Source organism: Tauraco erythrolophus, chromosome 13 (genome assembly GCF_009769465.1).
Source record: "Tauraco erythrolophus isolate bTauEry1 chromosome 13, bTauEry1.pri, whole genome shotgun sequence".
Classification (NCBI taxonomy): domain Eukaryota; kingdom Metazoa; phylum Chordata; class Aves; order Musophagiformes; family Musophagidae; genus Tauraco; species Tauraco erythrolophus.
The window spans coordinates 1,386,952-1,402,102 of record NC_141477.1 but is presented as its reverse complement, the minus strand read 5'-3'; the positions used below and the strand labels follow the sequence as shown (position 1 = coordinate 1,402,102).

The 15,151-nt window shown below is 50.3% G+C and overlaps 1 protein-coding gene across 2 annotated transcripts in view; it reads right to left on the bottom strand.

The window, feature by feature from the left end:
* Positions 1–1,726: 1,726 nt before the first annotated feature.
* The window catches only part of EDA (ectodysplasin A), a 71,144-nt gene continuing 57,719 nt past the window's right edge, over positions 1,727–15,151 (bottom strand). For both annotated transcript variants that reach the window (XM_086619801.1, XM_086619803.1), the window contains 6 exons: positions 12,426–12,455; positions 8,647–8,826; positions 7,411–7,445; positions 6,942–6,993; positions 3,948–4,078; positions 1,727–1,978 (listed from right to left, as the gene is read on the bottom strand). In XM_086619801.1, coding sequence (XP_086475927.1) covers positions 1,727–1,978; positions 3,948–4,078; positions 6,942–6,993; positions 7,411–7,445; positions 8,647–8,826; positions 12,426–12,455 — 680 coding nt within the window. The remainder of the gene's footprint in view (positions 1,979–3,947; positions 4,079–6,941; positions 6,994–7,410; positions 7,446–8,646; positions 8,827–12,425; positions 12,456–15,151) is intronic.

The following is a 15,151-nucleotide window of genomic DNA, read 5'->3' as shown; positions in this document are numbered from 1 at the left end:
AGCCAAAGCTGGGTGCCCCCAAGAAATATTTATCTCCCAATAACTGCAATACTTGGCAAGTGAGATCACTCGCTACGGATGGGGAAAAGCGACGGAGCCAAGAATGCTTCAGCCGGAGTGGACCCTGCCGCGGTCCCATCAGTCGCTCCGGCGCGGTGCTGGGGCACGTCGGCTCCCACGGCCCTGCAGGTGATGGGGGGCTGAGCCACCTCTGCTGGGAGATGGAGGTCACCACCACGACATCGGCTCGGGACTCGCCCCGTTTGCTACATCGGCTGAAACTTCACTACCCTCTTTAGTTTCTAAAGAAAAAAACGCGCTCTGAAAAGAAATCCAGTTCAAAAAACCCCAAACAACACAAACCAAGGCACGGCACAAAAGAGCAATTAGCGCTTCAGCCTCTTCCTCAGCTCGAGCACATCTTATAGCTTTAGATCTCGGCCCCAGACGAGGGGAGGTAATGGGAGAGAGTTGCTCAAGAAGCCAAAAGAAACAATAGTGTCCCAGCTCTTCTATTAGTCACCAGAAATCGAGTTATGACTAGACTCAGCAGGGCTCAGAAAAAAGAAAAAGTGGTGACTTCATGCTGGACCAGATTTTTTAAATACAATTTTTTTGCTAGAGACTCCATCACCACTCTAATTAGAGTATTTTAGGTAGGAGGGTGCCAAAAGGAAAGGGGTGGGGGGAGGAAGGATAGAAACCACGTCTAAAAGCAGGACAGTTGCTATTAAAACAGAAAAAAAAAAAAATTTCCTGTTTGAATAATTTTATTCTTAAACATAACAAACTTCTTCAGAGTGTTTTCACAAGTACTTGTGTCTGCTCTACGCGGCTCGGTGAAGCCTGTAGAAACGTGTTCTGGTTTGCAAAATATTAATTAAAAAGACCAAAAAAAAAAAAAAAAAAACCAACCCCAACAACCCCCAGATTGCTGTAACAGCAGCAGTACGTTAAGGCAGCCCCCGTTAGGGCAAGGTACACCTCTGGGGTAATGGCAGGAGCTGAAAGTAGCAGAGGCTCTGGAACCGGTAATCGGGATTTTCTTTGGGACTCGGTGATTTCTGGGATGTGGAGGCAGTTTCCTATCTGCCAAGCCTGCTCTAGTAAGTATTCCTCTTCCTCTCGCACTGACTGCTTTTGCAGCCTGCTTCCCAGCTCTAGGCAGAGGCGCTTCGCCCTCTTCGCTCGCGCTCCTGAGGATGGATGTAAACACCACTGACCCTGTCTTACCTCCCTTCGCACCCCGCGGCCGTGCTGGTTGGAACTGGGAAGGCAGAAACCCAGAAACCCCCTTTTTGCTTTCCTTAGCGTGCAGAAGCAGGAGTGCCTGGACAGGACAATGGGGACTTTAGTCTCTCTTCTCCCGCTACCGCCTGGGATGCTCTTGCTAGTGCAACATAAAAGCAGAGACCCACACCACTCTCAACAAGCCTCGTGTGAAGACCACAGAGCAGAACATCAGTGCAGTAATACTTGAAATACTGAGACAAGGCAGACACAACAGCCTTTCTTCCTCACAACGCTTTTTTCAACTAGCTTTTTGATCCAAGTCTCCATGCAAGTCACAGAAGACGATTGTGCTTCCTGCATTCACATCTAGGAATAAATAGCTCTGGATCAGTTTTCTTTATGGCCGGATTACAGAACCCCCTGAAATACTGATACGCTTATGAACAGCAGCACTGTGCAGTTCTGTGAGTATCCTTGGACATGCCAAGTTCATCTAGGATGCTGGCGCATCTCCTAGGCGTATGGCCCCAAAGAAAGTTGTGTGCTTGCTCATGTTGATGGAGATGTCAGCATGGACCATTTTCACAGCGATCTTCTGCCTGGCTTTGAGGAGGCAGACCCCGGCTGTGTAGCAGGTATTGAAGTTGGTCTTGCCGGTCTCAATACTCCGAGTGCATTGCAGAAAGGGCTTCTCATCCACCACCACCTCATAGCTGGCAAAATCTGTGAAGTTTATGTAGTATACCTGATGTGAAGCAGGAAGAAGAAAGGTATTAGGGAGTGTATTTGCGCACAGGGAACAAGTCCACATTCCTTTCAGGGTGTACATACATGTTCCCCCCGCTAACGATCCCTTCCTCGGCCCCGGGTCACCTGTACGCACGGGAGGTTGACTTGTTCGAGGCAGAACGAACCTCAAGCCAACCAAACTCTGTTCTCCACGTCACACTAACAGGAGCATGCAAGCAGCCGTGAATCCATAGATCTAAGGCCGAGCTACGAATCCTTGCTCCAGACCCTGCTTATTACAGGGAAAATTACAAACCCGCGCAGGCCGAGGTACAAAAACGTGTAGACCACCCTACCTGCTACCACCAGCTTTTCATCCAACAAGCAAACAGAAACGTTTTAACTGAAGTCCTCTTTCACTTACCTGGCCAGTCCGGCTTTCTGGGTCCCATGAGCCTCCTTTAGTGTTGACATCAAAAATGCCCTAAGATGTACTGGGAGTTGCCTTCTTTGTAATTGGACTTGCCGTGCTCTCAAAGGCGTAAGCTATTACAGGGAAGACACTCTCCCAACCCACACAGCTTGGAAGCAAATGACCTTGCAGCGCTTGTACTGGTTTAACTCCTCGATCTAGCGCCTACGTCCCCATGACTCCATTGCTCATTACTTAACCTTCTCCCACACGCTGATTCTGAAGAACTGCAAGATCCATGACAAAGACCTGTCCAAAGACAAGTCAGTCCCAGGGAGCTGCTTCTTCCCGATCGAAGAAAACCAGCCACTTTGGATGCATCTGCTGATTCTTCTTAGTCTACACCCTGCGACGTCAGAAGCTACGCAAGACTAAGTCCCCTTTTTCTTCGATGGACTACTAACGACCACGGCTGCAGAGGCACGACGTTGTGGCCAGCAATTAGCATTAAGCACTCGGGAAACAATTATACGTCGGCCCATGCAGAGTTATTTTTCCTGTCCCCATCCAAACCTGATACATAACCGGTTCCACGGCAGAGCACCTAACTTGACATCCACAGCCCACTTTATCTGACTCGGTACAGTCCCAGTGGGGCTCAACTGAACGGAGGCAAATCACGAGCAGGAGGCAACATCAGAAGCCTGCAGCAAGGTGGACGTTGCTTAATTGTGGTTGTCACACTGAAACTCTCTTGTCTTGCTAAAATCTGTCCCAGAACCTGGACAGTTTTTCAGTCGGCAGGCAGGTGGACACCCTGCATGCTCTGGAAGGGCTGGGGAGAGCTGCGTAGCTCCCACCCCACGCAGCTCAGCAGCTCTGTTCTGAGATTCACAAGACACTGGGACCAGTGCATTAAACATCAGTCCATCTCCTGTGTTTTATTTGAATGGGGAGAGGAAATGATGTCTTAATTACCTGTGCACTACATCATAATACAATAATTTATGACTGTGTTTAGCCCTTTTTACAGAAGCAGGTCCCTACATCCATCGTCGATCCCGACCAAAGCCGCAGCCGAGCCATCCCGCTGCGCAAGGCGGCTGCTGGCGCATCGCGTCGCTCTGAAGCTACACGAAGAAGGTGGAGGCAAAACGGAGTTACCTGGGCTGGAACTTGCCTGGGGCCAAGAGCCCTATGCTTACAAAGAGCGACGCGGCTTCGCAACGAGCGCGAGATGTCGGGGGGGTTTGGTCTTACGCCTCTTTTAAAGCACGGAGCCCAGCGTCCTGCTGGCACCCTCGTCCTGCAAGGAGGTTTGGATGGGCTGGTGAACGACCGCGTGGACAACACGGAGGGTCACGAAAAGGCCCTGTGGGATGGGGCTGGTAACTAAACTCTTGCAGCCGGCGTCACGCAACGTCCTCCTCCGACACGCACCTCCCAGAGCGCGAAGCGGTAGCAAGTACATACAAGTTCGTGGCATTTGGTAGTTGCCTGGAGCCCTCTGGTGGTTCATGCAGGGCTTCCAGTGGAACACAAGAATAGGAGTTAGGCCTAGGACCGTACTCACTTCTACCTGACTATAGATGAAGTATGTGCCGTCCACCAGTACCTCCAGCTCCCCACTGCGGGCATGCAGCTTAAACACCTTGGGGTTCATAGTGATGCGAGACCAGTCATTGAGGACTCCACCTGAAAGATCTCAGTATGAGAAAACGGCAGTCACTCAGTACCCATCAGAATGAGCACAGAAATACAGAGACATTGCAAGGTTTCATACACAACGCCTGGCACAGACTCAAGTTGAAAAGTCAAGCAACTTGGTAAGACAATCCCAGAATTAAAGGCTACGGTGCGTTAGTTTGGACTCCTCCCTGTCGCTCCAGTTACCCTCGCTCGCTGGTGGGCACCCGTTCCATTCAGTGCACAGCACAACTGATGTACATCTCTACCTGTCTCGTCAAGAGAGGTTCTCCTCACCCTTGAAGGTGGGCGTACGGCCTTTTGTGCCGCGCGGCATTCATCCCCAGAGCTGGACACAGACCAGCTCGCCGCCTCCTGACACTAAGTGGAGCTGATCATCATATTTCAGTGTTTTACAGGCCTGAAAACATCTTCCCATCAAACGTAAGTGGCACCATCCCCACCGCAGAGCGAGGACGCTGCGGCACACGCAAATCAATGCCAGTACTGTAAGGCATTTGCTACGTTTTCTTAATTCACCTGAGAGGCCGGGGGCTGATTTTTTTCACGCTATTTTTGTACGTTCAGCCACAGATCCCAAATGACTTATTGCAGCTGTGATTATAACAGCACTTCTTGAGGCACCTCCTGAAGAGCATCTGCTCATGGCCCTTGTGAAAGCTTTGTTACTGGCGACTTCCCTGGTATCACGGAAGAAACTCTGCAGCAGAGGGTAGGACCAGGAATCCAATTCTCCAAGGAAGACCCTCAACTGACATTACCCAACCCCGGAACCATTAAAACTCTTCCTCTACTTTCCATCTTGTTCATTGCCCTCCCCACACCTCTCTACCCATGAAACAAAGTGGAGCTTCAACAGGCAGTGTGCTGAAGACCACCACTTCAACAGGCACGTCCTTGAGGACCACAGCAAGGCTAGGATGACAATGGTGATTCCTATCCCAATGGGAATGGGACTACACGCGGCAAATCTCTCTGCCCCCCTCTCAGTGCTGCTGAGCAGGAAGATGTTCTCAGCAGAAGTGTCATGATACAGCCTTCACCCTCACTTTAAGCCTTGGGGCCATCCCTAGAAGAAAACTAGTTCTTGTGGCAAAAGAGGCAACAGTATTATGGACAAAATCATGTGCAACTACTGGCCTGGACCGTCGCTCAGGACACATCTGTGCATGGGGTTACACAAGCGATTTTAATTCTGGTGTTCCTTGACTTTAACATTCTTGACTTTGCACCTAGCATTATTTTAACAAATGCTTTGCCGTTACATTTCCTTGGTTTTTAAAAGCCAAAATAACAACAAGGTATGAAATTGCACCATGTTCACAAGACGTTAACCCTTAAGCGGGGTCCTCAGCACCGTCAGGCGTTCATAGACCCACCACCCAGTCCTCTGGCACTGGAGCCAACGGAATAACTGACGACATCGGAGGTTAAAATTTTACAACCAGCGAGCAGGTCCAGAGGACGCACGTCGCTGTGGGCCGAGCACAGAGCTCTTCTCTGCAGGTGCCTTGTTTTACCCAACTCAACTCTCTTCTTCCCACCCTTCAGCTGCTCCTCAGCTCCCTGCCCCCAGCTGCAAAGAGCCAGGCTGGGTTTTCGGTGGCCGGCAGCTGGACAGCATTAGCCACCGCAGTGTTGGACCGCTGCCCGCGCAGCGGGGAAGCTCAGGGGGCAATTCCCACTCTTTGAGAGGAGCGTACGCTCTGTAAACATACAGGCTTCTCACTAATAAAGGGATAATTACTCTTTGAACGTAAGCAAAACAGCATCTTTCCCCTCGCATTGTTCTTAGGAACAGCCGGTTTCCTTTTTGTTTTGGGGAGCTTTCCCCCACCCCGCTGCAAGCATACTTCCCTAACCACGAGAAATTTCAGCTCCCACAGCTCTCATCTGCTGAAAAAGAGAAATGGCCTTTCAACAGAAGCGTTGGCCAGCCCTCATCGCCCCACGCACAGGGTAGAAGTCGGTGGACATGGGTCCTGCAGCCCTATCCCTGCTGCACCGACCCTTGGGAGCTGCAGCCCCCCAGGACTGGGATGGGGGGTATGTGCACCGGGGCTGTTGCCCGGGGGGCTGCACGTGGTGATTTAGGCAGGGGACAACACAGCCAGCTCCTCTCCGGCACAGCCAGACGTTGTGAGCAGGGAGGCAGCAGCTCATGAATGAGACCCAGCTGTTGGCAAGAAGAGCAGGATCTCCAGCAGAAATTGGAGCGGGACCCGGGGAGGAAGGAGGAAGGAGGAGAGCAAACGAGCTGCCTGATGGGCATGAAATGGCTCAGCAGGACTTGAGCTTAAAGGCCTAAAGGCTGCTGGTGGGGGTAGAGATGCCCACGGGACCGTGGAGGCTGCGTGCGGGCAGGTCTGCAGCGTAACGTGGGACGAGCTGGTGGCTGTGCACCTCTGTGTCCTCACGCTATCCCCTGCCGTAAATTACTGGGAAAACTGGTGAAAAACACAGGCTAACGGGGCTGAGACAGGAAAAGGATACACTGAGGGCTTAAAATAGAGTGAGAGTGGGAAAGAAGGCTGGCCATCGAGGGGCCGAGGGACACCGACGGCATGACAGCGGGTTGGAGGAGGCACATCGTGTTTCTGGAGGTCAAGGGGCAGGGAGATCCCACAGGACAGAATTACTGGGATGTACAGGATAGATATCATCTGGGAGGTAAACAGGAGCGCAAGGGAAGGGGGATGGAGACTCCTCTAAGGGGGTCTGGGCAGAGGAATCAGACTATCTCGGGGGGAAGCCAAGAGCAGGGATAATCTGTGTTATGGGATGGACTTAGACCCAGATCCGAGGCTACGGGTGCAGGACGGGCTCTTTTCAGTAACTGCATATTTCATGAGATCCTTACCATTCTTCACTTGGATTGCGGAGCCTTGGCCTTGGAGGTGGACCACAGCTGGCTGCAAACGAGATCACAGGGATTTAAAATTAATGGGAAACACTGCGTCGTCTTCCAGTCACTCCACACACCTCCGCAGCCCTGGTGACCGGTGCAGAGCCAGGACAGCACCCCGAGATCATTAACGCTTTTCATAAACAAAAAAAAAGAAGATGAGAGCAGCTGCTTACAACATGTTTAAGTGCTGGAGAAGAGGTGAGAAGCCCAAGCCAGATTAACACAGCTTTCTTTTGAGCCATAAAAAGGGAGAGCTCAGGCAGTCGCTCTGTGTAGCTGTGATTTAGCACATGCAGGAAGGCTTTTTTTTTTTTTTTTTTTTCAGAGCTCTACCATTGAACATTAGCAAACACAGCCAGTAACATCTACAAAAATCCAGCTAAAGCCGGGTTTTTCCCTTGAAAGAAGAAGATCAACCAACCTGGATGTCTCTGGAGCCGGCCTTGTCTGTGGCACCTGCAAAATGCAATTTCACATCGTTGAAGAGGCAGCTTGGAAGAGCTGCAGTAAACACTCCTATAAATAAACTTCTCCTACTCCATAGTGACTGTTAACCATTTTTAACAGGAGGAGGACAGTAACAGCGGTATGGGGTGCAGCTTAATGTTAAAAAGTACACAAACAAGAAACAGAGTCATCCTCCTTGTTCCTATTTCACTCCTGCACTTCTGCCTAAGCTCAGCAAAACACTCCAACGTTATTCAACCAGTTTCCACTAGAAGGAAAAATTGCACAAGGCTTTTCCTCATCAGTAGTGGCCAAAAAGGCTCTTGGCTGCCAGGATTACAAGTTCCATCCCGCAGCAACTCAGGTCATTTGTTGCATTCAAGCTACACACTGAAATCTCTTTTCTCTGAGAGCCAAATCTCTGTTAAAGAGGAGATGCCCGTGGGCAGCGCTCCGGAGTGCTCCGGACCTCCTGCGGCTCCTGGCCTCCGCTTCGGCAATTCCTGAGATGCAAATGGAGAAGTCAACCAAGTTTTGCTTTGAGAGCCCTGCAAAGTAATAGCCCTGATTTCTCTGAAGATACATTTTTTAATACTAGACTGTTCATATATATATATCTCTCTGAAAAATAAACAACCCTGACGCGAACTTCCACGATGAGCGTTTTAAAGAGTTCTCAAACGCAGGGATGTCACCAAAACAACGGGCAGGTGGCTCTGTGGAGGAACGTGGTGCAGATACAAAGCAACAAAGAAACAGGAAACCAACAACTGCAGGAAAAACAACTATTTCCATCCGGCCGGTGCGGGAGGCGAGCTGCCCGCGGATCCCGGCGCGGCTCAGCGGCCGTGCCGAGTGCCGGCTCTTCCCGGGCCGAAGGGGGATTAACCCAAACACGGAGTCACCGCCGGGAAGAGCCTCTGGCAGACTTTGGGAGGATGCTTAAAAGCAACAGAAGCTCTGCAGGTCTCTGCTGCTCCTTCTCCGCGTCCTCTTCCGACGAGCACCGCCTTGCCCGCGGCACGGCACCCCAAACGGCGGCTGCCGGGCTGCCCCCAGGCTGGAGAACCCCCTCGTTCAGACCCTACGCTGTCCTCGGATGGAAACCTGGAGCTTTTCTCGGTTGTTTGCACGGCAGCGGTGCCACCGCAGCATCCCCTGCATCCCCCATCAGCTGGAGGCTCCGAGCGGAGCCGGACGGAGCGGTTACCTGAGGGGCCCTGCAGTCCAGGGGGGCCCTGGGGGCCCGGGGGGCCGGGGGGGCCAGGTGGTCCCATGACAGTCGTGCCGGGAATCCCCGGGATGCCAGGAATGCCGGGGGGACCCTGAGGCCCAGGAGGACCCGGTGGCCCTTGGGGACCGTTGGGCCCTGGAGGACCGGCCTTTTTCCCTGGAAAACAGAAGGTCAAACGTTAGCTTCTCTACGCGCCGGGCGCAGGACGGTCTTTTACCTACGGGAAAGTCCAGGAATGAGGAAAGCAGAAGACCAGGACGGTGTGTAGCTGGCTGGAGGGCAGGGATGAGGAGGAGCATCCTTCCCTACGGCAAGGTCTGGATGCTCCTTCCACCACCCACACGCCGCAACGCATGGCGCTGAGAGCTGGAGCGTTGGAAGTCGACACGAACCGCTCTGTGGTTTCTCAGTTTTCCGTTTTTTTTTTGACGGAAAACCGTCGCCATCGTTCCTACCTGCTGTATACACGTGCATTAGGATATAATCCCCGCGGCTGATGTCCTGCCTGAAGGAGGGAGGTGCCTCCAGAGGGCAGTTCAGAGCTGAGCTCCAGCTGCGCTCCGACAGCTGCGGAGCACCCGGGGCCACGGAGCAGGACGGGTCCCCGCGCCGCGGCACGTCGCTACCGCACGACCAGGACTTGGATGCTCCAGTGCCTCAAAATAATTAAATGTGCATTTGGGGCTTTGGATGGAGGGGTAAGGGAAGGACTAACCCAGACAGGAGGGTGAAAGCGCCAGATAATTTCCGTGATCCTCAAACCCATCTCATCACCATGTAAATACAGACTCTTACCAGGCACCTGCACTGAAGTCAGGCCTGACCTGTGCTCTGCCCACTTCCCAGACCCCCGATAGAAATCCCGTTCTTAAAACGCAACTTTGTCCCAGCTTTTATGCCGAAGAGGGTTTATTAACTCAGCAAAATTGCTCCCACTGCTGAAACAGAGAACGCCGTAGGACAGAGTTAAAACACTTTTTTAGATGACAGCAGCAGTTAGGGTACGAAATAACGGTTATTGGAATGGTTTCTAAATACATTTATGTACTTGTTTCTCTATTAAATATCCATCTTTGTCACGGAACGAAGCCATAAGGGAAACTCCATCTATTCCAGTGAGCGCAGAAGTGGAAATCTCTAGACGGCCACCAGCCACGAACAAGGAAGGGCACAGGGAAATCAGCGCAGGACGACTGTGCAGTTTAGTTTCAACGTGCAGAAAACTAAGTTAAAGCCAGCACGGGCAATTAAAGCAATCCTGGTGTGTCCTACACAAACGGGGCAAAGGCTTAAGGGGACAAACCCATCACAGCAGCGTTCCTGCCCAGAGTAGCAGCTGCGTCTTCCAATCTGAGCTGGCAACAAGCCAGCCTTCCTCTGATCCAGCAAATCCTCCTCCTCCTCGGGATAACGACATGCTGTGCACCAAACCCCTTACCTCTTTCCCCTAAAGCAGGCTTAACTAAATTCTTCTCATCCGTATCCCCTTCCACCTCGTTCCATCCTCGAACGAAGGATCACGTGCAGTAAGTCAGGAATCCTGCTGCTGTCACTCCTTGCTTTCCTTCCCAAGAGGGATATACATCACAGCTGGTTTAACTAATCTGTCTCAGAAGTCTGGTCTGCTACTAAACGAGCTGCTAGTTTAGCAGTAAAACAATTAAACATCATTCTGACGCCGCACAGGGACACTTATTTTCTGTGCATTCCTCCTCCTTCAAGTAATTCCAACTCCTTTTCTGCATTAATGGAACCTCGCTTATTGCAGTCGCAAGGCGAAAAATAGATATTTAGTAAGTTTAAAGCGTTTGATTCATCTTCTAACTGAGGGGACCCCAGCCCCAGTGTGAGCAGCTCTTGGGGAGGGTCTGCAGCACCCCAGCCCCAGCGTGCCAAGTCTCCGTCTTCACCCACGTGCGCTCGGCAGGCTCCGAAACTCAAAGCAGGCAGAACCAGTAAGTTCTCCTTAATCATCATTTGCCAAACAATAAGCTCTAACTCTAAAAAAAAAAGATTAAATGTGACAATACCATAAAATTAAACTATTTTATACAGAGCCACAGCTGTACATAATACAGCTCGCCGAGATCCCCCCGCTACAGCAGCATCGCTCGGAACACCGCAGTCGTCATTTGCCATTAGTTCGGCTGATTTAACACGGGTTTAGGGTTTCGGAATTTGTCAGGACAAACTTCTCAAACATAAAATTTTATGCTGCTTTTTCCCCTTTCGAGGGTAAATATAAGCCGAGTTTCTAACTGTGGCCTGTCTGGACCTCTCAGCTGTAAACGTTGAGTTTGTATCCGAGGATTCAAAGGGATTTGATTTGCGATTCCAGCAGCGCAGACCCGCAAAGCTCGGCTGCAGGTCGTGCCGATGGGCTGGAGCCCTGGCGGCGTACTGGCACGCACGGGAAGGGCTCTGGAGGGACAAAGTGCTCAACAGCTGACCCTCCTGCTACTTACACAGACGTTAGGTGCAACAGGTAGTAAGCAGAGAGCCGAGGTGGCACCTGCCGGCGCTTTGCTGCACGGGCTTGGCCGTGGGCACGTGCCGAACGTCGACACCGGCACGAGCCCCTCGGGCTGCAGAGGCAGCGCACGGCCGAGCCACAGGCAGCTGCTGCCATAACCTACAGCCCATTATGAGCGTGCACCACCGGTTTTTAAAATGAGCACTGAAGCGTTTTGATGGCTATGAGGAGCAAAATTCAGTAGTCGGATTCGTTTCCCCAAAATCAGGGAACTCGGACCCTTTGGCTCGCTCAAGTTCCTGGTAGCAAGTAAGCGTATGACACCGCGCATTCCCCAGGAGTCCTACAAACAGGGATGGCACCACACGGCCCACGGAAACACAGGGCCACCTCCGGAATAATCCAAGTCACAGAATCCCAGAATGGTTTGGGTTGGAAGGGACCTCAAAGATCATCCAGTTCCAGCCCCCCTGCCGTGGGCAGGGACACCCTCCACTACACCAGGTTGCCCAAAGTCCCATCCAACCTGGCCTTGAACACTTCCAGGGATGGGGCAGCCACAACTTCTCTGGGCAACCTGTGCCAGTGCCTCACCACCCTCAGAGGGAAGAATTTCTTCCTTAAATAAGGAATTTCCTCCTTACACATAATCTAAGTCACAACAGTATGTCATGGATACGCATTTTAAAAAATACTCCATAACCCACTGCAAACAGCTTGAGGAACGTGAGCGAGTCCGACAAAACACCCGTGGGCTGACCAACGCTCAGAAGAGACACACAAAATAATAATTCTGAGGTTAATACACAACCAGAAGCGAGATGCAGAGCGTATCTACGCTGACTTTGGTAGGTCGGAAGGAGATCTCGACCTGCAGCAAGATGCAGGGCAGGATGGGGATGAAAGCTGAAGCTGTTTTGGCAGAGACAGCCTGGCAAGCAGCTCCCAGTAGCTGGTATGTGACACCACTCCACTCAACTATTTAATGACAGCATCTTTGGAATTACTTCTATACAACCTAATTAACTTCCTTTAGGTTTTAAGGAAGGCTTTAGGGAGAGCCTATGCTCGCCCACCGCTGCGGGGTCGTGCAGTCCCACCATGGCAATGCAGGGGCAGGACAGCAACCCGTGGTCTGGGTTGTGGGACCACGTACCACGTTCATCCCTGCCCTTCCCGGAGAGGGAACCTGTCGTTGGTTTCTCCTTTGTGTTTGTTAAAGAGAATTTGTAGCAGGGTAACACAGGCACAGAAAGGAAATTAAATTAAAATGCAAACTTACCCTTTTTCTTGTTTTTAACTGAACTTGGACCTATAAAGAAAAGAAAAAAAAAGAAAATTCATGAAATTCAGTGATCGTACAGCACAGACAGAAATCCTGAGACTCAAGAGAAACCCCTTCAAAACATGGTCCCTCCACAGCAGGTTATTTTTCAAGCGGACAACGGATGCATTCGTGGTCTACGCAGCCATACGTGATTTTTTTCTGTTGCCTTGAAATTGCCAAGGTTAACATTTAGGGCTCACATGTTTTTACTTCCCGATGAGGACAGGTTAGAAGAAAGTCAGCAAGACTCAGCTCTCAGCTGAGAGCAGTAACCCAAATACTTGCGAACCAAGTCGTTTAAAAATAATAATAAAATACTAAAAAAAAAACCAACCCCAAAAGCAAAGGATTAGCATGAACTGGCTTTTTAAACAATGGGAATACAAGGCTCCCTAGCAAGAAGTGGAAATATTTATAGTGGAGCTGAGAAACGACATGACTTTTTGAGCAGAAGCTGAAGTGTGAAACATGTTCCGCTGCTTCCTCAGAGACTACTCAGGGATGGGAACGAACTGCAAAAATCCCCAAACACTCCCTCGCCGTTCCTCAGTGAAAGCCCTCTAAAACCTGCGTACTAATTTGCCTACAGTATGCTGTGGGGTCATGGGAAAACTCTGGCTTTATCTAACTTATTATTTCTGCTAATCTACTATTTTTTGACTTACCCATCTATCCACAGTGTTAAAACACGTGGACAGGACAACACGTAGGTTCCTAGCGACGCCGGCCCCAGCACTTGCCAGGGAGCACCACCGAAGCTCAGCAGCAGGTCCACCACCAGCAGATGGAACTGCAAAACTTTTCACGTTTGGCAAACGTCAACGGGCTCCTCTTTTATTTTTTTTTTCCCATTTTCGGAGCTCTCGTGCTGCAGAACGAGCCATGATCAGACCAACAACTTCCACCAACCCTCATTTTAGGCACCAGCTAGTTAATAATCTCTTCAATGAAGCAAAAAAATAAAATTGTCTGGGGGGATATCATTAAAAAAACCCAACCAAAACCCAAACCAACAAACACAAACCAACCCAACGCAGCAAGCAAAACGTGAGTGCTGGGTATGTGTCTCTTCAGACCTCGGAGTCACGAGAGTTTATTTCATGTTATATATATCACACCATTAGCGCCATAACCAGAGTGAAAGTACAAATAGCTGCGGCGAGCCAAACACATTTGAAATGGATGGAACCAATTAGCTTCAAAGATGAATGGGAGGAATGAGAACCACATGTGATGTCAATGTTCACAGTCTATATTACAACACACGCATCTGTTCCAGGCACGGCAGAGAGAGATGTTACGGCTGTGCAAGTGAATCTTTCGACAAACACAAAAATACTTCTGACATGAAAAAAAAAAAAAAAAAAAAAAAAAAAAGAAGCAGTATTATTAGTCTTGGGAGCTTCTGAGTCTCTGGGGTTTGCATCTGTTCATCTCCCAATAGGAGGGGGTGGATAATTTAATTGTAGCAGGGAGCCATAAGGTTCATCTGATACACCAGAAGACGGAATTTTCCTCATTTTTGCTCAAAATGGTAAACTCAGCGGATCTGCCTCAATTTAGTCTAAAAGGGTAACAAAGTCTCTTGCTGGGGTTGGGAAGCAGAGTTCCATCGAAACAACCGACCTGTGTTCCCTTCAGCACGAACGGTGCTGGGGCACAAGGCTTGAAAACCTCACTCCATAGACGTTGTCCCAACACATACGTGCAGAAAAAAACCCACAACTCCATTCTGCCACGCTTTTCTGAGGCCACACCCCAACATTTCTGCAATTTAAGCAACAAAGCCATGAAATGCTGCACCCACTGGTTATCTGCTAGTTGCCAGAGCTGGTTAAACATCTACAAGTCAGGCAAGCGTAAGTCTTTCCTCCAGCATCACAGGTCACTGCTTAAAAGCCTTCAAAAGTTCATCACTCCCTTTGGAAAGTGGTGAGGTTATTTTTTGCCAAACTATAAACCCACAGCTACTAAGCTATGAAGCAGGCTGCCAGCTAGCAGCGACCTGATCTACTTCTAAAATCCATAATCTCTCTCATCGGATTTCCTGTAGGAAAAGCCCACTGACTCCTGCTGTAATACCTCGGGCCAGCTCTATCATCTGCCAGCCGAGTCCTTCACCACAGGATGGGATTGGCCCAGCAAAGGAGCTGGAGTAGCAACGCTGCACACTGGGCTTTGGAAGACCCTGGCTTTGACCAGCGCTTCAAGACCTAGGCTTCTTCAAAAGCTGATTTTCCACATCTGCTGGGAAAATAAAAGGGAATGATACCAGAAAAGGAAGGAATATAAAATCAGCAAGAGTGGTAAACTTTGAGGGAAAAGTACAAGCAGGAAAATATAGCTCTATATAATAACAAAAGAGCCATCCTGGAAGCCTTCTGCCCGCACCCAGCTGGGCATCTGCAAGGGGAAGGCTCCACGCAACGCCAAGTCACTTCTAGCAGAAGCCCTATGGCCACGGGTTTTAGCGATGAGCCAGTTCAGACACAAACTTCTCACTTAAGCTGAAGGAAATATTTGCAATAGATGAGTTTCTGTGGTGTAAAACCGCAGCTCTGGCCCAGCAAGCAGCAGAAGACATCTAACCGTGCTTCAGGGAGCAGGTTCTAGCCCCCAGCTCCCGCAGCCCTAGCATCTGCTGGATCATTTCCAAGGGCTTCAGAAAAAAAAAAAACCAC